Here is a 25,533-nt window from a genome sequence, read left to right as displayed (position 1 = left end):
AACTGTGATATTTTTGTGCATCCAGCACCCATTCTATCTTGGTATGTATACATGCAAATGCATATTTAAGCACATGGAATCCTTATAGGAATGTATAATAAAAACTGAACCCAACTTTGGAACAAATGCTTTTTACTTTAAAAAAGGAAAAGATAAACATTTGTACTGTAATGTGTGTATAGTCCACAAATAGGAGAAGACTTAGGTTCCCAATATTTCGATCCCAAAACTCATCCCCAGCTTGAGAGTTTTGTAGGTTTTAAAAGTATATATATTCCTTATAAATCTGCACAGAAACCCCCAAATCTCTTTACTGAATCAAACCACACAAATACTGAGAAATCCTGTTTGTCTGCTCTGCTCAGTGAATGGCAGCTTCAAAGAACACACTGCAACTTGGACTGCAGCCTAACTCTCTGCCTGAAGCAGGAGTGTAATATAATTAGTTGTCCTTTATTGGTAAGCTATTAATTTTGATGAATTTATCTGGAAACATTTTTTGAAATATACGTAGGCATAGGAGAAGTATATTTAAATGACATATAGGTAACATGAACTTTAAAAAAGCTTTTTATTATAAACTAGACTTTATTAATTTTATGATAGGGAAAATATAAACATACTACAAACTCAGTAAGACAAATTTGAAGTGGCATCTGAACACAGGAAAAGAACATACCACAGACACACAGGAATGTTTATGAGCATCCACAGGGCCTCAGAAAGGAACAAAAATAAGAATGGAAGTGATAAGAAGAAGGAAAATGTGCAATGGACATTATTTTGAGACACTGTGCCGATGCTAGTCTTTATGGTTTTCTTGGCTTTCACAAACTTTTCTCACAGCTGGGGGTGTTCCTTTGTTAAGAAGATGAAATTAAAGTAACAAGGGATTTGGAAAGCACATCGATCTGGAAAACACTGATTATTTTACAGAAAAAGATGAAACTCTATGACAATTGCTAATGCCAAGCGATAGGAAGGGCAGACACGGTCACTGAGTTGCTGAGGCATTTCACGCTGGCCGTCACTGGTATGTTAGTGTCCTAAAATGCCTCCATGTTCTGCCTCATTCTCAGGCTGAATTCACAGGTTTTATTTTAGTTATTTACTAAGAACACTTTTAGCCAGCTTAATGAATGCAGGCTTCATTACAGAACCCCATTTTTAAATAAATGGTCTTCACTATAGGAAACCTCTTCAGCATTTAGTTTACATACAATGATATCACTTAGTTTCTCTAATTGTAATCTGATCATTTTCTCCCCATATTTTCAAACAGTTTTGATGGCAGTGCAGCACTCTAATAAAAGTGACTTAGACTGTATTAGTTATGTTGCTCCAGGTGGCTACTTTTTTAATTAACCTAAAAAGCAGTATAGTCTTACCACATGTAAGACCTTGGAAGCACTTTCAAAGGAGTGACTGAAAGAGAAGTTGGAGCATGGATTTTCTTTTAAATTCTCAAAGAAAGTATAGGCATTCACATAACATACCATGTTTTTAAAAAAAGTAGCAGCTATTAAAAAAGATGTCAGGAGCTGTGCATCTGTAGTAGGTCATTTTTAAAAAATGATCTTTGAATGCTTACAAAGTTAATTTCCTTTTCTCTGACAATGACAAACTTTCTTCAAATAAAAGGGATTCTCTCTTATTCTTTCTAACCTCTGTGTTCACACTAAAAAGGTTTAATCCATTTTTTGATAGTTCACAATAATGTCAAGGCATAGAGTAAGAAATGTCACCAAACTAGTCCACACTTGTTTCATATTTTTATAATCTGACTTGAGGAATCAGAAAGTGAGAGTTTAGATTCACAAGACTGAGTAAGATCAACCCGGTTAAGAAACAGCATTATCAGAAGCCCGCGTATTCCCAAAGCCCATATACTCCATTCTAAGGGAATTTTAATATAAATGTTACTTGAAGGTATTACCAAAGAAAGATCCAATGTGGACAGATTAAGAATCTCATTCAGGCTTTTGGTGCAAAAGTATATGGTCAGCAGTAAAATACCAGATTGAAACAAATTATGCTCACTTACTTCCCTCGAAAAGAAAAGACATCTGAAATTTCAAAGGATAAACATTTAAAGGAGCTGAAATGGCATTCATAAAAAGAAAACTGAACAAAAACACCAGTGAAGTACAAACTCTAGGAAGATAGCAAACCAGAAAATTCCCGAGCCACATTGGATATTAAAGAAAAACCCATCTACTGGAGAATGGCAACTGTTACTATGTGCTTTCTGTAGCTACCTCTGCCTTTGGATATTTTTTAAAAATTTATTAACCTGACAGCAGGAAACTTTACACAGATTGCCCCTTGACAGGGTGCCAGTTTGGTATAAACACTTTGCTATCTTTTTCCTTAGCATAAGAAAATCAAGAAACATGTTAAGTGGAGCCAGGTGCATATCTGCCAAATGTGACCACTCCTCGGACGGTCTCCGTTCCCAGGGAAGGTCTGAATAATCAGCAGCAGCCCAAGAGCGGACCAGCGCCGTCCACCCCTCCTCCTCCACAGCTACTTTCTTTTTAATGTGTGCATGTCTGATGTATTATTAATCCCCAAAAATAAACCAGCAAGAGTGCCAATCAAACAAAGTCCCAGTGCTCTCACAAATGAGCTGTTTACTGTCTAATAACAGGCAAGATCCACTTGAAACAGTCACTTCAGTCTCATTTTTTAAGAGGGGGGCAATTTTGTTCGAGTAGATGAGGAAGAAGGTGATCCACTCAAGCACTGAGCCCTGGAGCTGGAATTTGGAGTGCACCTCGATTTATTAATTATGATGTAAACTGAGCCAGGCGAACTACAAAAATACAATGATGCCATACAACCTTTAAGATAGAAGCATTCAAGACCTTGAAAAGACTAAAACGGGATCAGTTGGCAGGGAGAGGGGAGGTACAAATTAATGGTCTTACTTCCAATTGTTTATAGGATCATTTAACCATAACAACAAAATTTAAGAATTATAGCTGTCTAAATGAAGAAAAGAAAAACTGTAAAACCACATCAACATTGTGATTTGCTGAGGTGTCACCATGTAGTAGCGTCCTCAGACACTGCAACACTGAACGTCCTTGTTTAAACAGATGTCTGGCCTGAGGACCCCAGGCATAGCAGACAGAAGAGAAAGGTGCTAAGTCCCCACTGATTCTTCTGCCATGTTTTGTGCGCTGTCCTCCATGAAAGTGCCACTTAGAAATGAGCCACAGCTCAATGAATGGATACGGGGAAAGTTTGAACATCAGTGCCATTTTCTATGGAATCTCTTTTTATTTCAAAACTTATACGTTAATGCTATTTATCAATGCAGTCTTATAGTGGTTTTTCTGGGTGGGGTGGAGATTAAATTAAATTTGAACACACACTGGGATTTTTAAAGAAATACCTTGGTGCATTAGATTTTCTTAAATATTCAGAAATGCATCCAAATGTGCATTTCCCCTCAGTAGGCAGAGTATGGCATGACAAGGGCTCATTTGACTATTAAAGCTATTGTACATCCAATTTACTTACACAAATACAGGTTTCTACTGGTTTCTTTAAAATAACTATTTAAAGAAACAGTTTATCGTTTCTCAATCATTTAACTGATTTAAAAATACACATCTTCTATATTTCCCTAACAGAACACAGTTTCTTCAGTAAAATAGTATGAATTTTCAATAGATAAAATATCAAAACTTTTAAAAATATAAGGCATGATGCGTATTTTACATAAATATATTTCTCTAGGGAATTTTCCTCATCACTTCCCAGCTGAATCCTTCTGATTGCTGGCCCCAGCATATTTTTATCAGACTATTATAAATATCCAAGGCATTGAGACCTGAGAGAGATGTTCAAAGTAATGAAGACAGTATTGCCACAGTGAAGGCCTCCACTTGTGCACAGGCCAGAAGCAGTGTCCCCACAAAGGGCATCCCCAGAATGTCCTGCCAATGACCTCCACTCTGACCTGCAGAGACCACTGTCTCAAGGGGTGACAGACAGTTTAGTCCCTTATCCTTTTGTCACTGAAACCGACTCCACTGCCATAAATTCTAATCAAGTCAAACTGGATGGCAATTTAAAAAAAAATCTTATAATGCATGTTTCTACGAGAAAGATAACAAAAAAGGACAGGAAGAGAAAAACCCTATAGACAGTACATTTTTCATCAAGGAAGAATTTCCGACCCAACTTTTAATCCTTTTCCAATAGTTCACAGATAAAGGACATTGGAAATACTCACTCTTCCACGTATCATTGCATGCAATTTCTTTTAACTTGGAAAAAACACAATATCCTAAGAGAAAGCCAACCCCTAATTTTTACTTCAGGTATAAGGTTTATAAATGGTTTTTTGTTTATACCTGATCTCAAGGCTTGAGAGCTGTGTGCCCAATTCACATACACTGTGGTATAACTGACAAGGAAGCCACAGACTAACTCACACATCCCAGTAGGTGGAACTTTAAGAAAAGCAATCATGAGGTTTAACTTGAAACAATAAAAATATTCCCATGAGGAACACTGTTAGTAAATCATCTTCCAAATTTCAAATATATATGGGAGTACAATATTTAGGGCATGTTTTATGTGGTCTCGCTTCTTCAGCAGAGACTGAATGGGAGAACTTTAGTACCGATATTTTTCTAGGGACATATATTACTTCAGTCCTTTCTGTGGCCATTTTTCTGACCAAGTTGTTGATACTACCATTTGAATTTTAGCATCCAACTTGACTGAATGTGGAACACTGAATTCTTGATGGGCGTAACTAAAAATGAAGCACCACATTGACACGAGCGCCATAAACGTCACTAGAGAAACACAGCAACCTCCTACCTTTAATGTTGTTTGCCAAAGGCCAGTTTTGAGAGTGGTTTCGAATATGTACACCACCAGTCACATATTAAATGACTGGCCCTGTGTGATATCACTCATTGGTCACGCAGCTGAAACACATTGACATACAGAGCCAGATTCTCTGAAAACAAGCAAGTCTGTTCTTTCCATACTGTTTCCTAGGGCCCAGAGGTTAGCATAATACAGTCATAAACTGAGAGAGAAGGCTATTCTACGGGCTTTAACAAAAATAAATAATGCACCACTTAATGATATCACAGAGAACTACCTAACCACATGTTTCTCAATGAAATGTGAATTTATCTCTCCTAAGTGTACTTTAGTTTCCATGGCTGTTCAAGTTAAGCAAAATGTTACTTCTGATGTAATTACTTTATAAAACACAAGGGCCCTTTTCTGAACTTTCTACTTAGGCTAGCATATGGCTTCTGGTTCCTCTTCCTGGGATTCTGAGCTGCTCTGAGCACTGCAACATTCTGCACAGTATGTTTCCCTTTGGATGCTGTTAAGTGCAGAGGTGCAATTTAAGTAGAGGCATAAAAGACCCAATGGTTCCTGGAATTTCCTTTGTTTATCTATAGAGGGCATCGGTATTAGCCTTTCTCCTGCAGTTTTGGGCTGAAGATGCCATACTGCAAGAGAAACAGACTTGTCCTCTGGACTGCTGATTTCAACAAGACACAGAAGGGGAAACAAGCTCCAAAGAAACCCATTTATACTGAAATTTCAGGCACAATAAAAAACTGAGCGCTTCTTGTCTCCCATAGTTGGTTAATGACTCTCCACAAAAGGAGACATTAGCAAGATGCACATGATTTTTCTAATCTCTTTTCATTATAGAAGTACAGGTTTCAATAGTACAATGTCTATGTTACAAGAATGATGGTTTGAGAGAGTATGGTAGGAAAGCATTGTTTAGAGAGAAACCTGGATGCTCTCAGTTATTCAGAAAGAAGGTAATTCTTCATTACCAAGTAAAGAGTGTAATCAAAATTACATATAAAAATGAAAAACCTGAACATGTTCACATCAAAGAAATAATGTTTCATGAAATTGTTACCCATTAAGTGTCGCCAAAGTTGCCAAAAATTCTGGGAGAGAATTAATCCAGGAAGTTTTAGTCTGTTACATAAACTGAAATATTAAAAGGTAAGAGTGTAGTGGACCCAATAGCTAAGGAAACTTTAGGGCACATTGAAGTATTTCCTCCCAATCTGCATTCTGTTTCTACTGTCTCCTCGTCTCCAACTCTTTCCTCAAGTTTTCAAAACTGTTCATCTGCTGATTTCTTCTTTACCTAATCGGAAACTGGGAAATAGCCACATTGTGTTTGAAATGCACCTTTAGAGACCACAGAAAATTAAGTGAGTACATAAGGAATATCAGATACAAGATGTAGATTTTCCTAGGTTCTGTCACAGATTCAGAAGTTGAGAAGTGCAGAGAGAGGATGAATACCTTCTGAAACCTACTATGATTTCTAAACTAAACTATGATATCTTAGTTTTCCCCATAAAGGTTCCACATAAGGTGTATTTTCAGTGAATGTCTAATTCAAATTTCTCTGACCCTCTAGAATATTTTTAAGCTTATTTCTCTAATGTGCAAATTGGTAAGAGATGACACAAAAATCTGCGACAATTTTCAACAGTGGAAAATCTAAATACATGTTAATAGCACAAATTAGTAGTATGAATTAATTAGTCCTCCACTGGTTTATCTGAAAAAAAAAAAGTTGGGGTTTTAGGTCAACATCTACAAAATGCATTTACTTTTTAAAAATGTATGCAAACTTTAGGAATGAATAATCCATTGTCTGCAGTTATGTTGAGCTCACAACTGATTATTTTTTACAAGTTGAAGTGCTTTCTGTTAGCAACCTCAACATCCAAGAAGCTAGAACATGGCTTTTGCCTTGCTGTAATTTATAATTTTATCTGACTCCCCTCACTAAACCCCTGAAATGAAATGAGTGTTTTAGGACATAACTCTTCCTACACAGATAAAAACTTAGACGACAACAAAATATTTCTTTAGAGTGAAAATGCTAAAACCTTAATGCCTAGGTATGGAAAATTTATGTCAGAGGTGGAAATGCTGCTTTTCAAAGAAAGGGTCATATGACAGAATTTCTTGAAACTGGAATCTACTATACTCAACTATAAAACTGGTTTTCCAATAGAAAATTTGAAACAAAGTTTCTCTGCAATGCCCCACTCATGTTTGATCGAGTGAACATTGAAAATCGGAGAAAAGCTCTTCTGTTGAAGCTGGCCTAGAGTTGTCAAACTATCAAAGCTGTTTTCTTTCTATAGGTTAAAAAAAAAAAACTTATGTTTTTAACTGAATTAATGACTTTCTTAACAAAGCAGCCTAGAGAATGATGTTGTTTTCTTTGAAGTTCAGGCACATGAGTGTTTTTTTAAACCTGAGGCCAAGCATTTCTCTGCCAGATATACAGAGATTAGGTACATACATATATTAATATTAGGTTAGTATGTATCTATATGAACAGGTTAGTGTGTATCTCATATATGTGTGTGTGTGTCTGTGTGTGTGTGTGTAGTAGTACAAGTAAATAAACACTTGAAAATAATTAAAGACAAGTGTTTCAGGAGCAACTGTTCTGAAAACCTAATGTCACTCTCCCTCATAAAATGCTTCTCCGGCAGAGACATCTATCACCATCCATCACTCGGTCACACATCTCAACAACCCTCTCCCTTTCTGATTAGAGATCACAGTTGCTTGAGTTGACTTACAGAGTGTCATCTGTTTGAATGACAGATGTCTTTGCTGGAGTGGCACTCTGCTTGTTCTGGCTTTGTTTATGAAGCGAGGATTCCTAAAAGGTCCTGGGCTGCCTTCATGTTAGGACGAGGCTATCAATACCTACGTAAGGGGACAGGGGTAGGGGCGGAACGCAAAGGACCTATTTTACTTTCTCATCACCCTTGTAAAAAGAGAAGAGCTGGTTATTCTAATTGTGCTTACAAAATGTTATTTCTTTGAGCAATTCCCGTAGCCACTTTTGTTTACCTGGCACAGAATGACTTGTATTGATATTTTTTCAGTCCCCTCTCCCGTCTTCTGACTACAGATAATAACTCTTTACTCTCCTTCCCCTTAACAAAAGGCTGCGAAGCAACCCGAAACTGAGTCAATATTTATTCAATAAATGTTAACCAATTCTCGCCATGGAACTGATTTCGTGATTATTATTACCACCTACTTTTTTGCAAATCATTCCTAGCCTGGGGACTCCGGCACAATCTGTCAAGCCAAAGGGGGCAGCGAGGAAGTTCCTTGTTGGGAAAAGTTTGGAGGCCACCCTCCTGGCCGGCCCGAAGCGGCGCCGGGGCTCAGCCCCACCGAGCTGCCCGGCTCCTCTTTAGCACTTACAAGAAAAGTGAATGAACAACGGGGAGAAAGGAGGTGGGGTGTGATGGCTCTTCCGGACGACATGGTCGGACTGCAATGAAACACCTAGACAGACTTACCGAAGAGCTTGCTGGGAGTGTCCGCGCTGTCATTTGATTCCGCAGGCGCAAGCAGGGGCTCATTCAGCTCGCTGTCTGAAGTAGCAGCCTTGTCCTCACCTCTCAACTCCGCATTCATTTCACTCCGCACTGACAGCAAGGGCTTACTGACTTGTCCAGCTATCATTGGATCCTAGGACGGGGGAAAAGAGTGAAGGGGAGGAAAAAAAAGTGGCAGCTTTAGTGTGCGTGTCCTCTCTCTCCCCCTCTCCCTTCTCTTCTCTCTCTCTCCACACACACCCTCTCCCTCTCTCCTCTCTCTTATCTCTGGCTGCTCCCGCTGTTATTGCTGGCTGCAGTCAAGTGAAGAGCTATTACAGATCCGAGGAGTTCTCCATTACTCCCTACCCTATTAAAGCTCAACTAGCATGTGAGAGATTCAGGAGGCTTCGGAGGGAAGGAAAAAAAAAAAAACTTCTTTGAAAGCAACCTAACCAACCCAGCTTTAATTGTGGCATGTGCTTTTGTGAGAATGTTTTTACACCTTGTTCCGTCTTTAATGCAGTAAGAAAAAAAGGAAGCGCGGGGTTTGTACTTGAGCAACGCACTAAAAAAAGGAAGGAGCACACTATGGAGGAACCCCAGGCTATTTTAAGAAGCCCTCTCCCTGGGGGAGAAGCAATTAAACCCTATCCCCAGAGCAGAGAAAAGAGACAGGGAGAAAAGAATCCTCAAAACGCTTTCAATGGATTAAAAGAGAGATTTCTCATGTAAATTCTATAAGCACCCTTAGAAATTGAATCTGCTGGTCCCAGATTTGGGACTGAAGCTGACCCCCAAACCCGCTGAACATTTGAAAACCAATGAGGCACAACAAAATATATGAAAACCGATTAAAAAATTTTTTTAAGGAATTGGAAAAATACTTACAAACTATGTTCAATAACTCGGATACCTAGAGCATCACACACCCAGAGCATTAAAGAAAAAGGAAAACCAAAATCACCTCCAAAAAACAGCAAACTCCCCCCACCCCAATAATTCCAATCTGCTTTTTCCTCAACTCATTAGGAGGGCATCTTAGGATCAAAAATATTTTCCAAGGGCAGCCTTTTATTCCGTTTGCAAACTAAGATGCACAATATGGTTTTGGCACAAATATCAGAGGCAGAAGGTAAAGTCCCCTTTTTGTGTTATCTGGGAGCTATTTATGGCCAAGTTCATGCCTAAATGGTTCCTGAGCAGGAAACAGGTGACCGGCCCTGGAGCAGGTGGGGTGGCATGCGCTCCTGTCCCATCATTACACTGGTAGCGGTATGCCTGTGGTGATTTTTTTTTAATGTATTCATGCCTGAAAAGTGAATTTGATATGACACATGATAATCTATGAAAATGTTAATCAATACAAATAGTTTAAGCTGTCATCAAATGCACTTCTTTAGTCAATACTCATACCAGTGAAAACAATGTCACTGTCACCAAGGCTTAATTTGCACAGCACTTAAATATTGGACTCTGTGCATCAATGCACTTCTTCAAATACTGTAGGTAAACACATTTTCTCCCTATTTAAGGCTGAAGCACTCAGCTCGCATTTAGCTGAGCAGAATCCTCCCTTTTGAATACCTTGATAGGTCCACTGGAGGGCAAAATTAATACTTAATTGAATCTCACAGTCATCAAAATAATCGATACTTTTTTATTATTTATTCTTTACAGTCTGTTGACTGTTTCAAACCTCTGAGGGAATGGTGGAAAGGATTCATGGCTTTGAAACACTGTCATTTAACAAGGTAATTTTCAGTGGGGCATTAGGGGTTGTGAAACATATAATAAAACAAAAATGGTGGCTTATAATAGGAAGAAAGAAAAGAATTATATTTCTGCCATCTAACAAAACAGGATAAATAAAAAAGCAAGTGCAGAGAGAGAGTGAGAAAGGAGGGGGATGAGGGAAAGAGAAAGACTGGCTTTTGAAGGGTTTTATCATATCAAGAGCAGAGCCGAGCTTTCATAATGCTGACATTTCTCATCCTGACAATCCTAAACAAGTGGAAAGGATGAGATCGCAGATATCATCTTTCATCACACTCCCCAGCTTAAGAACCAACATGACAGCTCCTTTCCCCTTTACACTGTTAATTACTAAATAAAATACTACTCTCTGTCAGCACCAGATTATTGCAGATAGCGACCACAAACATTTCTCCATTGTTTCCCCCCTCTGAAATGGTGAGACCTACCTTGAACTCTTTAGAAAAATAAATTAGGCTTGTCTCACCATATTGTAAATATGTGAAATATAATCAATGTAATCAATGTGGTCGATTCACAGCATTGTCAGCCTAAATGTGCTGGTGACAGATTAGCATTTCATTAACCATGGTTGCGGAGATATGGAGTGCTTGAAATTTGGGGGTTCAGGGGAAGGCAGGGACCGGTGAAAGGAGACACGAAATTATCAAATTTCCCCCAAATTTCTTTCCTATGTATCTAAGAAAGAATGCAAGCCTGGATTCTTCTGATCCAGTTACCAGAGTGGGGTGAGTAGGAAAGGGAACACGGCTTTACCTCATGGTTTGGGTAAGTATATTCCTTAGTGGAAGTAAAGAACCCAGGTTTAAATTCTAGTTACATTCCCTTTACTTTATAGAAGGTTGAACACTCAGTCACTCAAATCTAAAGGAAGAGGTGTGACTGTGGCCTTGAGGCACCCAGTCTCTGAGGCCACACTGCTCATTTGGGCATTTTTTTAAGGTAGTGTTCATGGTAAATTTATATTTAGAATAGAGCTTACTACCTGCATAATAAGCCAAACATGGTTATTAACATACCAGTGAATATCTGGGTGGTCTTTCAAGAATATTCTGTTCTTGCTTTATTTGTGAATGGCCAAACTGAATCCTGACTCAGAGTTGCTGAAATGTAGCTGCTAATTTCAAATGCATTTCAGTCTGCAAGATGTTCAGTCTGGATGATGTGTGCAATGTACTGGCAGATGGTATATATTCACTGACCACTAGCTTTTCTTCTTTAAATTATTTTTATGTACCTCCTGCATGGCTAGGTTTCCAACTAGTGCCTCTCAATGACTTGAACTTAGAAAATTCAGGAGGAGTTTGTTATTCAAGTACTCATTTGAGTTTTCATCTTAGAAAACACTTTATGATTTCCATGATGCTGCTGTAGCCCACATATATATGTGCATGACATGGTTAAACAGCAAATCCCCAGTGAGGCAGAGAGCAGACAGCTTTTAATCACAGCTACAGCCACTGGGGGGTCCATTTGAAAATGTGTCACAAGCAGTAACCACTGAGTACAGTCTTATAAGTGATGGGGGAGGTGCCTCTTTCAAGCAGCACTTGGCTTGGAAGTCATTCTCTCCCTGCCAAGAGTGATGGCAGCTGGTAAAATCCTTTCTACCAGAGAGAAGAAAGAATTCTTACAAGCACCAATATAGGTGGGGATGTAGAAGAGCTGCACCTTCAACATGTACAAGAATCTCTGCAGCATCAGACAGGAACAGAAATAGCAGCTAGTGCAGGCAAAAAATAGAGTTTCTGAAGACTTCTTACTTGAAAATCTAAAATTGTCCCAACTGCAGTTGAAGAACTTGGAAATTCTCTGCAATTGGCTCATCAACTCTGCCAGAAAGAAGTGACTATTCCAATATGGAACAGTGGCATGTATGTGCAAGGACAGGACATGGCATATGCCGACACACACATATGAGGACATGCACAAGGGTCCTCAGAGACTCAAGGGCAAGAAGGTGAGAGAAAAAGTGGGAAGAAGAAGATGGAGATTCAGAGAAGCTAAGTGAGTTGACCCAAAGCCACACAGCTCTTAAGTGGTGAAGCTGTATTTTGAACCCTAGAGGATTCATTTCCAGAAATGAGCCACTCTATATGGCACAGGAGGCACTGGGTTGAAAACCCAGAGGCTCATGGACTTAAAAACTCCGGGGATTTCCCAGAACTTGAATTATGGACCAGAGAGTGTGTGAAACCTGGAGAACTGATTCCCAGGGCATTGTGTGCATTATCTTCTTCCCTTCAGACTCTAGGAATGAAGCACTTCTCTGACACTGCTTGGCTGAGCTCCATGGGGTGACATGGTGTAGTGGATGGGACATCTGGGCTTGCACTCAGCCCACCTCCCTACACAAACTTAGCAAATCACTATGCCATCCTTTCACCCTCAGTTTTCCTATTTGGGAAATGAAAAGGTTGGAACAAACAGTATTTCCCAAAGCACATTCTGCAGAACACTTGTCCCAAGAGATATTCTACAATAAAGGAGTTTGCAATCACACCCTTGTCGACAGCAGAGCAGGTAAGTTTCCCAGGACAGAAAATGATTCAACTCTGCTTAGCCTAGTATTTCCCCAAATTATGTGACCATGAAAGGCCTTCTTAAAATCTTTATCAGATTATCTAATAGACATAGTGCTTTTGAAACTCATTTTAGAATGTCCCCATGTAGATTACATGTAAATCAGAGCTCTAATTGTTAACAATTCAGCAATAAGAAGCTAGAAGGCTTAAACAAGGACACATCTACCCAGTGCTTCCCACATTCCAATAACTTTTATCCACTTAATATTCTTGCAGCTTATTTGAATACAGTTATGGACTATATACAAAGAGTTACACAATTATATACTGTATACTATATAGCTTAGTATATACTGTGTATGCTCTCATCATTTACTAATTCCTGATATCCTTTAATATAATTTTAAATAAAGATGTTCCCATGTATTTCTTGGCCTTGGACAGAGGAGAATCCAACGTGGCCTTCTACCGCGCTATTAAAAATAATACCAGATAAACAAAGATACAATTCAGCTAAAAGCCTGCAATAATTTATCTGCCAAAGTTTTTGTAAGCCTAATCATTCTCATTTTATAGTCAGAGAAACTAAAGATAGCAAGATTATTAATTCAGCCAAGCATCGACGTCCAGTGGCAGCCACACGATGCATATACCCACTCCCTTCCAAACTGAACTTGAACCAGGTCCAGCATATTTTTATGTACATACAAACCAACTATGAAACAGGCAATCAGAAGGGCTTTGAGGAGAATGTAAATAAGACAGGCAGGCTTATTACAGGCTTCCTTAAAAACTGAGGGAAACAATTCATTTGTTTTCAAAGTGCCTGAGTATGGCAAAGTCATACTTAACAGATCTATTTATAAAATTCAGTAGAAAAATTATATCATTATAAGGAAAAAAATGTATTGGATTCTTCCCCCCCCCCCAACACACACACTCACACTTAAAATGCCACATTTCAATTTAGAAGAATGATGACAATAAGTTACTTATAGCCAATTTAAGATGCAAAGGCAGCATCTTATTTTATATTTAATTTCTCCCACTGAGAAGAGATAAAAACCCAAATCACAAATAATTAGGAGGAAGAAAGGGGAGTTTCATGGGTTTGGGAAAAGGAAACTTCAAGTATGAAATTTGTTACCTTAGTCATGATGAAAAACTTGTTTTTATCAATTACAAAATACTATTAAGTAGGTTAGTTCTCAGTATATTTTATGCATTGAAGAATGTTTCTCTCAAGTTACAAAGAATTTGTTTTTTTACCACTTAACATTTCCTCTATCAATAATTTAAAAAAAGACATTCCATTTGACTTTTAGAAATAAAGCCATATTTTATTTTTATAAGTTTCTTTCTATTGATGTAAGCATATATATTTATTGTTGAAATTTTGAAAATTAATGAAAATCCAAAGACACTAAAAACATCATAAATTTACCTACCACCAATTATTTCATTTTAAATGTTGCTTCTTAACCTGCAAACAAAAATGTTTTTGAGAAGAGCAGAAAATCCTAAATTTTTAGCAAATACTCAATAGATGGAAATTTGCATTACAATGAACTTACATGGTAATGCTTAAAAAAGTTTAAACATACACACCCTTGATTATCCCATAATAAATTACAAAGCTTAAATGTATATATCCTTGATTATCCCACAATAGATTTTCACAGCAAAATGTTTATCCCAACTTGAATTCCTTCCTCAACTCTGTATTACCAACTCTTCTCTGTTTCCCCTGTTTCCACTTTACAGTTAGTATGGCTGAAATCTTACTTAATCCTTTCTCCAAGAATAAATGAATATTTTGTGAAATGAAGCAAGGCACTCAAAATTTAAAATAAATGCTGAATTTAGGGAATGAAGCCCTGGAGAGACTCCTGGAAACCTCCTGGTTGTTCCCTGATTTAGCAGTAAGCCCCTGCATGACCACGAGGGAATCACCATCTCTTCCATCTTGGCTTCCATACCAACATGGCTTTATATATCGCAGGAGAAATATTAGGAGACTTGAGTGAGGTATGTCTTACCAATGGGTTTCAGCCCTGGACAAGTTCACTATGGATTCAGTGAGTCGGAGGAATTACCACGGAACGTTCTTGGGGTGAAAGGGTTTATCAGCCCACTTGTTCTCCTGGTGATAGGTCGAGCACTAGAATTACATCTGCATGCAACAGTCTGCAGGTCTGTAATCCTTCTTCATCTCTGCCTCCGCCCAGAGCACTGGGCAGAGCTCTTCATATAGAGACTCAGTCAATAACCATTTATTGCCTAAGGGTGTGGAAGCAGTAGCCTAGCAGCAGGCCAGTTACATCATCAGGTGGTTTAAGTTCAGTGAGGATCCTGGCCATAGGAACTTCAATTTTCCCCACAAGGCAATATAGATAATGTGTGTAAATCTGTTTTGAAAGATAGAAAGTATTACCTCAATAACCCACTGCCTCCCACATTAAGGCATCCAGTTGACTGTGGGTTACTTTTCTCCCTGGGCCTGCAGTTTGCAACAGGAGCCTATATTGTAGTAGATGCTGTGGTGTGCTGACCACACTCCCCATTTAGGACCAGCACCCTCATTTCCCAGCTGCTAGGGATGTGGGCTAAGGGTGGCTCACAGCTGAGTCCTTCCCAGGAATTGTCTTTGCCTGAAGGGAGCTGCCTCTCAGAGGCCATGCCCCTTTCTCAGCACAGCCCAGATTTTGCCTTATGGCTACAAAGCCTAAAATATTTACTCTTTCCCTCTTCACAGAAAAGGTTTTCTAACTTCTGAGCTCCACCCTAGGTTCAGCCTGTTGCCTTAGTAAGTATTCCCGCATTTCACCAAAAGGCCCCCTCCAGGCCTGGCCACCACAGACTCTTCAGCTACCTCGTTTGCCATCCACCACTTCCTCACACTGCATTTTGCCAACTAGTATAATTTAAATTACTTTGAGTTGTCTTGCCAATGGGTTTCAGCCCAGGGCAAGTTTGCTATGGATTTAATGTGACTGAAGAAATTGACAGCAAAATGTTCTTGGGGTGAAAGGGTTATACCCAACTTTATTTCCAGATGGCAGGTCAGTCACTAGAATCCCATTCACTCAGAGCAAGTCTGTGTGCAGCAAACCAGTCTCTGCCTCTGGGCCCCTCTGCCTGCACAGCCATCCTATGGGCCTCTCTGCCTACACAGCTGTCCCACACAGCCATCCTCTGGGCCTCTGTTCTGCTCTCCTGCAGCCCTACAGCCCTGCCACCGTGTGGCACCCAGAGCACTGGGTGGAGCTCTTTATATAGAGTCAATAGCAATGTATTACCCGCAGGTGTGCAGTGAGCTAGTCAACCAGGGCCAGGTGAGAATCCTGGCCATAGGAACTCTCATTTTATCCACAGAGTGAAATTAATGACTTATTGACCAGCATTAATAGAGGCTGGAAAGGAGTTTTCATTTGGTTAAATTAGTCAAATTCAAGATACATGTATTGACTAAAATATTTTGGAGACATTCCCTACCCTTGCATGAAACCAGAGAATATTAAGAATCTAGTAAGTTGTGTCACTCATCCCCTTAGGCAAAAGCTCCCTTCAGGTGAAGGCAATTCCTGGGGAAGGACTCAGCTGTGAGCCATCCTTAGCCCAAATTCCTGGCAGCTGGGAAATGAGGGTACTGGTCCTAAAGGGGGAATGTGGTCAGCACACCACAGCATCTACTACCAACATAGGCTCCTGTTGCAAACTTCAGGCCTGGGGTGACAAGCAACCCACAGCCAACTGGATGCCGAAGGTCTGATCCTCAAACTGTCCCACGTCTAGTCTTGGGGTCAGAGAGTTCTAGTTGCCTAGTTCTGACCATGAAAGAAACAAATCTTGCATCTAGAATCTTGCCCTATCTGTCTTAATGAACCTTCCATGCAATCTGTGCTAGGTTCACCTAAAATGACAGAGACTTAGGACTTCAGACAGGTTCAACAGACTATTTGGGGATTTTTTGCTAATGAAAATGTACTTAATAAATACCTGTATGTATGGCAGGTTTTGGGCCCAGGACTGGTTTTCCTTATAACCAGGTAGCAAGGCTTTGGGGATGCAGCAAGGCCTCACCCATCTCTAATCACGACAGGCTACTATTATCTACTAAAACAAACTCAAAAGTTGTGCATACAAAATTTCACATAGGCCTTTTTGCAGCATTGCCACTATATTGGGTGTTGACCCATAGTTAGATAACTCTGTCTTAAGAACAGGCAAGGACATTACAGGGTGGCATAGGGTTCAGAGCCCCTGTTCAGAAGATGCCCTGGGCAGATTACATTATTTGCTGCCCCCATTACACTCCAACAATTTATCTAAGGGATATTTGGTAAAGGTGAATGCCCAGAACAGTCTTGAAAGGACACAATTAGACTGCAAAATACCTGATTTGCTTTGGTATCAGAGGAAAGAAATTCATTTAAATGTGTACTAATGGGCACAGTTTTTGTTGAGCCTAAGATAAGTGTGCCGTCTCCTTCTCCCCTGTCAGGTGCCCATCTAGGGTCTCTGTCTCTCTCCTAGTCCCACCATGAGTGCCACACCCTTCTCACTATACTTGCCCTCTAGAGACGACCCCAGTGAAAAATCAAAGCATCAGACACAGCTGTATTTAAACACAAACAAGCAAAACAGCTTTCATCAGTGTAAATCTGTAGATTGATATAACAACATAGCGATCAGTCATCCCACGGGAATCTGTCCACTCCGGACTTCTACAGAGCATCTAGTGTGCAGTTAGACACACCCCATCCAGATCATCACCTTGAACCTCTCTAGCTCCTTTGGTCCCAAGAGGTTAAAATGCCTATATGGATAATGCTTTGTGTATACTTATCCAGGAAAAAAGGGAGACATAGGTATTGACAACCTAATAGCACCATCAATTCCATTTCTGCTGCCTTTGTGAAAAAGCATCAATACGAGTTCAATCCAGGCTCATCTAGACCTGGTCTTTTGGTAATGGGGTTATACAGCAATATTGACATTGCATACACATACCCTATATTCATGCATTCTTCATAATCTGATGGCTTCAAACAGGCATCAGGATTTAATCAGAATACAGCTCAGATTCTATTTGCATTTAGTGATCTGAAAGTAAAAAAAGAGTACATCTATCCGATCCCTGTCCTAAAAAAGATTACTTTCTAGTGCCTTAAAATTTCTAACAGAGGTACTTAGTATATGTATCATTCCTGAGTTGTATCTATGAAATACCAACAGTTGTGACCTTTTGCAAAAGTGGATGACGGAGTCAGTTTGTAGAATGGAAAGAAGACCTAGTGCCCAGTTTTCAAACTAAACACTGAACTGGGAAGCCCTAGGCTTTAAGGGAGGAGCATCCGGGGACTCCAGGGAGGTAAAGGGAGACCGGTGCCTGCTCCTAGTTTTTAACACCATCTTGGCTCTGCTCATCTACCTGCATGAGGTCCACAGGATATCTGAAGAAGGATTTCACAGGTCTGCCCATATTACCTATTTGTGATGCATCACAGCTGCAAAAAAAATAACAACAGGCTTTCTAGTGGTTAATCACTTAATTTTCCAAAAGAAGCATTAGACTCTCCAGAAGAGATGTTTGAGACTTTTGTAGGGAGACAGGTCTCAGAATTCCTAGTCGTGGGCATTGTGTCTGATATAAAATGGCTCTCAATAGATGTATTTTGAATGACTGATTTTGAGGAAGGAAAGAAGAAAGGAAGGAAGGGAGAGAGGGAAGAAAAGAGGAAGGGAGGGAGACAGGAAAGGTGAGGGTATTTCCTTCACTGGAAAACAAAGGGTTGTTCTTCGTTGATGCTTTTAATATTTTTCAAATACATTTAATCATGTCTGAAATTACACAATATGAAACCAAGGCCTTCCAGGACATCTTACCTGTCTGGCGTTGCACACACATGCACACTGAGCCACATTCTGCCTCTGGAAATGTGAGTTTGGTTTTGTGTGATTGTGTTACTTTGATTTACCACAGGACAAAAATGAAAGAATTTAATAGCAAGACTTGAAAAGGAAAAGGAAAGTCTTTTTTTCTTCTCTAGGACTGAGGTTCGGTGGGAGAAAAGCTACCTCTGGTCTGGGGTAAGTTTATACAAGCAAAGGCATCAGTGCTGGGCTCGGGGGCCCCAGATAAGGGCAGCGCCAGCCCCCCTTGGGCTCACCCCATTGCTCTGTCCAAACCCTTGTTCAGCCTGGAGGAGTCCCCTCTCACCAAGGGGAGCCCGACCCTTCTCCTGCACCAGGAACTCATTCCCACTGCCCTCAGGGTCACTCAGGAGCAGTATCATCAAACTCTCACAGCATATTAGAAACATGTTTTTATTACCAAAGCTCAAAACCATCACTTTTCTCAAAAGCAAAACTTAATTTAAATGAATAATACATTAAATATGTGGATCCATCTAATTCTACTCTTTCATTCTAAGTGGCAAAGGACATAGAGTTGAGGAGATAAACTTTTTTTTCAAAAAGCATCCAGTTCCCGATAGTTTCACATTTCCATAAATAAATAGAAAAATCCATTCTGCCCCCTGCTGACAGACTAACATACCTAAAACTCCAGTTGAAAACCTGGTGGTTTCTGCAGGACCTTCTGAGCTGGGTCCAAACTGCTGATTCACAGGCCAGGCCCTCCACACTAGGCCCAGGCACAGCTGTCATATGGGCATATTTCCAGCTGGGGCATATGGGCACAGGGCACACAGAAAAATGAATGCACAGTTCATATTTTCTAATGATTGTAAACATACTAAGATAATTTTCTGTCAGGTGGCAATAAAATGTCAGGGGAATGCATAGTCTGCCTTGCACAGAGATGCCCTCCCTTTGCCCTCAGTGGGCTGGTGGTGGCCAGCCTCACTGCAACCTTGCAAGTCTCCAGGCTTGGGGTGCCAGGCTTTGGGTTTTGGAGTCAAGAGCCTGTGCTCAGCCTAAGGTCACTTTCTACTCACTGAAGGGCCTGGGGCAAGGACTTAGTCCATCGCTCTCTGCCTCAGTTTCCCTGAGAGGTAATGAGAGTAATTAAAGTATATGTACCTCATAAGGTTGGTTTGTAGATTAAACTAAAAATTCACAAATTAGCACAGGCTTAACACAGGCCCACTGCATAAGAGATGTATACACTGCTCTATGTGTACAAATCTTCTGATAAAGTAGGAACGTATGTACATTTGACTGTGGGAAGCTCCCCAGCTTTCCTCAGATTTTCAGAGCGATTCATGATCCAACTCTCCAACCTCCCCACAAAAAAAATCAGTGAGTAACCACTGCTGAGGAGTAGGGACCTGCCGCTGTAGCCTTCAAATATTAAAAAAGCACTTGGCACATAATAAGCCCTCACTAAATACCCATTGATTTTATTTGAAAAACAAAAACAAGAATCAATATCTATAAATGATGGAATAAAGGTCAAAAAATAGATTTTTCAAAACTAAATTACTTGCACGTCTTTTGAGAAGGAATTTGCTTTATAAATCCTAAGGCCTTATAAGGAAATATTATTTCAAAAAATAAGAGGGCTGTAAATTCTGTATCCCTGAATTAAAACAGAGCATGGCTTTTCATTTTCCAAGCTTCACATATCCACTTTCTCTAAAGAGACCATTCTATTCCTGTTCAAAAGGCCATTGCCTAATTGATTTCTCTAATATGTTTTCCTTTCCTGTGCTCTCCAACTGCAGTAACGCGTGCTGGACGCTAATGATGTGGCTCACTATGTTGTTATTTCCTGTCCTTCAGGGCTTTCTTCTCCAGCTCCTGCTCCCGTGGAGTTCTCACATTTTCTGCCTTGGGTAGGCACAGGGCTACGCCCAGACCCAGCTGAGCTCTCTCCCTCCCTCTCCTGTAATCCACTCTCCTTCAATATTCCCAGGGTGACCCTTGACTGTCCTTTGAATGCTGCTCCAATTCAAAAGGCTTCTGAGCTTTTAAAATGAGCAGAGAGAACATAATTCCAAGGAGATGGGAGCGGGGAGGGAGGGAGAATGTGATTGGAAAGATTAGCTCAATCTTCTCATTCTTGTAGATTTGGGTGCTCACAAATACATGAACTGAAAGTTTGTTTTCTGCGGGTTCTTCCCACCCCTCAGCTATCTTATTAACCACTGTCAAAAATATTTTGTTTCTAAACCAGACTATACAAAGAGACTTAGCTAAATTAGTTCTTGAAATCTCTAGCCTTTGAAATTGAGGGAAAATTTTAAATAAGAATGGCTTTTATTAATATTTATGTATGTCCTCTTTGTTTTGCATGATTGGAGGTGGCTCTGAATTGGGATCTACTTAAGACAAAACTGATGCAACTCAGCAAATATTTATTGACAGTTCATCATGTACGAGGTATTGTGTTCGGGACCATGGGGAATGTGAGGATCAAGAAACATTTGCTACCATCAAAAATTTCACCATCAGTAGTAGACATCAGTAAAGAAAAGAGAGTGACTGTGCTCAGCATCTTCCAAGAGCCTAGTGTACTTTCTTTCACAGGTGTAGCATTTTCTCGGCGTTCCTTATCTTCCTTTTCTGGAAATGCCAACGTATACTAAGCATGTGGATCATGCATGCACACACACAAACACACCACCCTTTCTTTGAACCACTATTTTAACATTATTATAGATGCTATTGAATAAACATGTTGCTCCACCCAGGAAGGCTTTTCTAGACTTAATTCCGTATTGCAGGGAGTTAATCAACAACTGATGACCACTGTCTTTTGACCAATACACAAAAACAAGGTGTCGACACAGCCATCCGCAGCATCACTGGCAATGAAGGGCTGCGCTACCAGGTGTAGCAGACAGATGAGGCATCTGAGTTACTGCTCTTTGTCACTGAGGATTTTTAAAGAATTGCCTCCCTAATATCCTCAAGCACCTACAGTAACAAGAATAGGTAATGTGCTGTCAAGAGGAAAACAGACCTGTTTTAACAAGTCAGTAAGGTACACTCATAAAAATATATACAAATAGATTGCTAAAGTCTTCATAAACAACTGGCCCTTTCCAGTGTGTTTAGAAGCCTCCGTCTATTCCCCTTCCCATCCCTCTACTATTGATATGAAGAATGTGTCATAGATTAAAAACAGACAATTTCAATTCAATGCCGGCTGAATTATTCCAGATCTGAATGTGGTAGCAGGTCCATCTCAATGACATTAAGGTACCATCAATAATTTCTCTGAATATTTATTTAAGTTATAATAATCTGTCACCTCCCAGGGGCCAGGTGAGACTATACACAGGAAAACCATCACCCACAGGATTCTCCAGGCATTACCACTGTCTCTGCCCAAGAAGTCTCAGTCATCCATGGCTGAACATAGGCTCATTACACAATTCTCTTTGATTCTACTCCACTGAGCTTCTACACTACTTGCCCATATGCACATGCATTTTGTTGGAAAAGTTTTCTGTTTACGGCACAAGATAAATCAGAAAGGGACTATTGTGGGGTTCTCCTACCTTCTCACTACTTTGGCTACAAGGGCCCATGGCTCTATATTCCTCCATGACCACTAACAGATGTGTGCTGCTGGGATGCCCCATGGGATCCGCACTCTGTCTGCAAGGTTCACCCTGGGCTTTTGGATCTTTAGGGGGCCATCTGTGGCCATGTATTTCCTTAGGCTGTCACATAAAACTAATCAAACCAGCAGAGTACTTAGTTTATAAAAATCAGCAAAAAATAATACAAACAAGCAGAAAAGTAATTCAAATTAGTATTGCAATAAATAGGAAATAAACAGGAAACAAATTCCTAAGTTTCAGGCATAAAAAGATATAGTCAATTATGATTGATTTTTTAAAATTGAATCGAGTTTTTTAAATCCAGTGGAAAACAGTTTGATTGGCTGTTGCACAAAGGATTACTGGAGATTTTTTTCTCTTCATTTAACTTTGATATTGGGATTGTTTTTAATGCTATTTATTCATTTATTCAACAAATGTGTATCGAGTGAGTACTGCATGCCATGCCACCCACTCTTCAAGGTGATGGCAACATCATTGAACAAGACAGACCAAGGTCAGGCCCTCCTGCACTTGAAATGACAGTGGGGAGACTGCCAATAATCAAATGCACAACAAAGGACCTATCATGATGTTGGGAGGGCTGAGTGCTATGAACAGACACGAAGCAGGCGAAGGTGCATGGAAGAGTGTGGAGTGTGGGTGCGTCACTTACGTAAGATGATCAGAGAGGCTGCGCAGGTAAGAGCCCCTTGGGCAGAGGCCACCATGAGCGAGGGAGGGGCATGTGAGCACCCTCAGGGGGTGTTGAGAAAAATGCCCTGGCCTGGGAGTCTGTTCAATGCCCTTCAGGGACCAGGAGGCTGAGGTGACAGAAGGGCCATGAGTGGGCGCAGCTGCGGTGAGGCCAGGAAAGTGGGCTGGGGATGTGGCCAAGAACAACATCAGGTGGGCTCTCCAGGGCCATGGTGGGGACTTGGGATTTCATTCCAAGCCTGAGAGGGAACCACTTGAGGGTCTTGTGCAAAGTGTGACAGAATCTGACTAGTCTTTCCAAAGGCTGCTTTGTGGGGAGGCAAGAGTGAAGTGTGCAGGAAAAAACCTTGTAGCTTAGATACTAGATTAAAAGAAATTTTTAACAGCTTGATTGAGATGGAATTGCTATACAAAAACTGGATGTATTTAATGTGTACAATTTGCTGAGTTTGGACATATGTATACACACATGTATACATCACCACAGTACAGGTATACCAACTTAATTTCTTTTGAGAAATTAATCAGAAGAATCATCTTTCAGTTCACCTGCCTTTGCAGAACCTGCATTCGATGATTCCTTCCCTTTCAGGCTTAATCAGATGATTACTAAGGTCCCCTGGGCACATGTGCCAGGTGAGGAAGGGAGCCAGTCCTTAACATCACTCATGTCCATGCTTGTTGACATTTGACTGGCTCCCAGGGCAGTCTTAGAAAAGTCACTTAAACTTCTCTGAATATTTATTTAAATTAAAATAATCTCTGTCATTTCCCAGTGGAGTGTGAGACTGTACACGGGAAAAACGTCACCCACAGGATTCTCCAGGCATTACCAGCTCTCCCAGAGCTGGCACCATTTTAGAAGGGGCCTCTGTTCTTCCTCTCCAAGTACGCCTCTCCTAACACACCTAGTCATTAGCTTTCTGGGTTTTTTAATCTAATCCCGTGTGAAAAAAGCCCCCCTTTCAACTGTTAGTGTCTTGTAGAGACTTCAGAGACCTTCTAACAGACCTCTTCTTAGGGTGGTTCTTGTTTCCACAGGGGCGCTGGAAAGCTCATGCTTGCAGTTCTCCACTTCCATCAACCCATCTGTCTTCTGCCATCAGTTCTGACCACAGTGGCATTGTCACTGAGGGTCTGTGTGACTCAGGCACGTGCTTGGCTCTGCTCTCCACAACCTCTCACTGATTCTCAGGTCCTGTGGACAAGAGCCACCGCGGGAGGCAGTGTAAATATAGATTCCTGGTCCCCTCACCTGCCAAATCAGAATCGCAGAGGTTGGGCTCAGGAATCTATGCTTTTAAGAAGTAACTCAGAGAATTCTTATGAATGCTAAAGTGGAAACTCCTACCTTAAAGGCATATTCTTTTTGAGGAATAAGAGAAGGGTTACCAAGTTTTCCCAACATTTCAGAAGGAAGCATGCCACAGCAATATACAGATTCACAATAGCTTTCAAATAGAGAAAGCCTTTAATAATGTCCTCTTTTTCTGTCCTCCGAGTTATAAAATTCAGGGTCTTACTTTTTATTTATTTCATATTCTCTATACCCCAGACTTTATCTTTAATCCTTTCAAAATTGATATTCATTTTGACAGTCATATCAATTTAAATTCTCATTTTTTCATCTATGTCTACCTTGAAATTTGGTTCAGGATTACGGAACTCATTGTAAAAGTTTTTGAAAATTATATATATGTGTGTGTATATATGTAAATATATGAATATATACACACATATATACAGTAGTATATTTATACACAATCTTTGTTATCTCTGTTAAAGTTTTTAGATCCACATTGCACATACAAATTGGAATCTGCTTTTATCACTCAACAAATATTTATCAAAGATCTAACATGTGCTACCAGCTCGAGCCCAGGTGAGCCAGTTGGGCATTATATGTACTCTCAGAGACATTATTATATTGTAACCATGTTTTTAAAATTTAAATATTATCCAAAATTGTGATTTCAAATAGCTAAATAATATTTACTCTGATGGATGAGCCATGATCTCTTTCCTAACTGCAGAACATTCTAGGTTGTGATTTTTGAAAGGGGATTGGGGGCACACTAAGAGAGTCACAAGACCAAGGCATTGAGGTGCAAGAAGAAATTATTAAAGTTTCTATTTTTATTTCAATTTTTTCAATTCTATTTTGTGTATGCCTTTTAGTGGTAAAAGTGTATGGTACCAAAAAAAGCAGTAAAAAAAGTAAATTTACATATATTAGGAGTGTGTGGTGAAAGGATTTTCACTGATAAACTTGGGTTATCACAAAACCTTGGAGTCCCTTGGTTTAAGATGTGTCCATTTATTCACACAAAAATAAAATTTTGACGGCTTAAAATATATTGTCAGGAGTAAAATCACAGGGAAAAGAGTATGGACCACTGCCAAATTGCTTTCAAGGTCAGTTGGTGGAAAATTTATGCCCTCAGTGTATGAAGAAGCTTCTCTTTTGTATTACATTTAAAATTTTAAAAAGAATTCATTAGGTGGAAATTGGCATTTTATTAATGTTTTAATTTGTATCTCATTAGCAAGGCTAAATTTTTCAAGTTTATTAGCTATTAAATTTCTTCTTTCATAAATTATGTACATCCTTTGCCT

The 25,533-nt window shown here is 39.9% G+C and overlaps 1 protein-coding gene across 3 annotated transcripts in view; it reads right to left on the bottom strand.

The window, feature by feature from the left end:
• Positions 1-25,533, bottom strand: part of POU6F2 (POU class 6 homeobox 2) — a 505,007-nt gene that overhangs the window by 368,085 nt on the left and 111,389 nt on the right. For all 3 annotated transcript variants that reach the window (XM_037010901.2, XM_037010900.2, XM_037010902.2), the window contains exon 2: positions 8,364-8,535. In XM_037010901.2, coding sequence (XP_036866796.1) covers positions 8,364-8,529 — 166 coding nt within the window. In that variant the 5' untranslated portion in view covers positions 8,530-8,535. The remainder of the gene's footprint in view (positions 1-8,363; positions 8,536-25,533) is intronic.

Source organism: Manis javanica, chromosome 6 (genome assembly GCF_040802235.1).
Source record: "Manis javanica isolate MJ-LG chromosome 6, MJ_LKY, whole genome shotgun sequence".
In the NCBI taxonomy this organism is placed as follows: domain Eukaryota; kingdom Metazoa; phylum Chordata; class Mammalia; order Pholidota; family Manidae; genus Manis; species Manis javanica.
Note: the sequence above shows the minus strand (reverse complement) of the source record. Positions and strands in the feature narration are given on the sequence as shown.